This window comes from Apaloderma vittatum, unplaced genomic scaffold (assembly GCF_000703405.1).
Source record: "Apaloderma vittatum isolate BGI_N311 unplaced genomic scaffold, ASM70340v1 scaffold29167, whole genome shotgun sequence".
Taxonomy (NCBI): domain Eukaryota; kingdom Metazoa; phylum Chordata; class Aves; order Trogoniformes; family Trogonidae; genus Apaloderma; species Apaloderma vittatum.
Genome location: NW_009728350.1, coordinates 32,984 through 33,506, shown reverse-complemented (window position 1 = coordinate 33,506; position 523 = coordinate 32,984). Strand labels below are relative to the sequence as shown.

At 58.3% G+C, this 523-nt stretch overlaps 1 protein-coding gene across 1 annotated transcript in view; it reads left to right on the top strand.

Annotated features, from left to right (window-relative positions):
* MFSD4 (major facilitator superfamily domain containing 4) overlaps positions 1–523 on the top strand; it is a 15,873-nt gene that overhangs the window by 5,123 nt on the left and 10,227 nt on the right. The window contains 2 exon segments of the mRNA XM_009874058.1: positions 6–194; positions 331–523. The exon segment at positions 331–523 is cut by the window's right edge and continues 5 nt beyond it. Coding sequence (XP_009872360.1) covers positions 6–194; positions 331–523 — 382 coding nt within the window.

Genomic DNA, 523 nt, shown 5'->3' with positions numbered 1-523 from the left:
CTCAGTCCTTGTTTGCACTCTTTGCCTCATCACTGGCAATCTCCTTGGTCTTTGCCATCATCCCTCTGTGCCACAATGTGGTGGTCCTGGCTGTGGTCATGGCAGTGGCAGGCCTGGCCATGGGTTGCATCGACACCATCTCCAACATGCAGCTGGTGAAGATCTACCAGAAGGACTCAGCCATCTTCCTGCAGGTGAGCGTGGAGCCCGCGTCTCCCCTCTAGCTCTGCTTCCTCCTCTGAGGAAGAGGAGCGAGGGGCTCAACCAGCCTCCCTGCGGAGAAGAGCAGTAACCTCCCCCTGCTCTACTTGCACATCTCATCTCTTGCAGGCCCTTCATTTCTTCGTGGGCTTTGGAGCGTTGCTGAGCCCACTCATAGCCGACCCCTTCCTCTCGGACACCAACTGCATCCTCTCAAACTCCACGGCCAACGCCTCCAGCAACCTCCCGCACATCCGCAAGTCCCTGGTGCCGCACCACCCGGGCAACCTGTCTCACTATGACCTGCCAATGAAAGGCATGG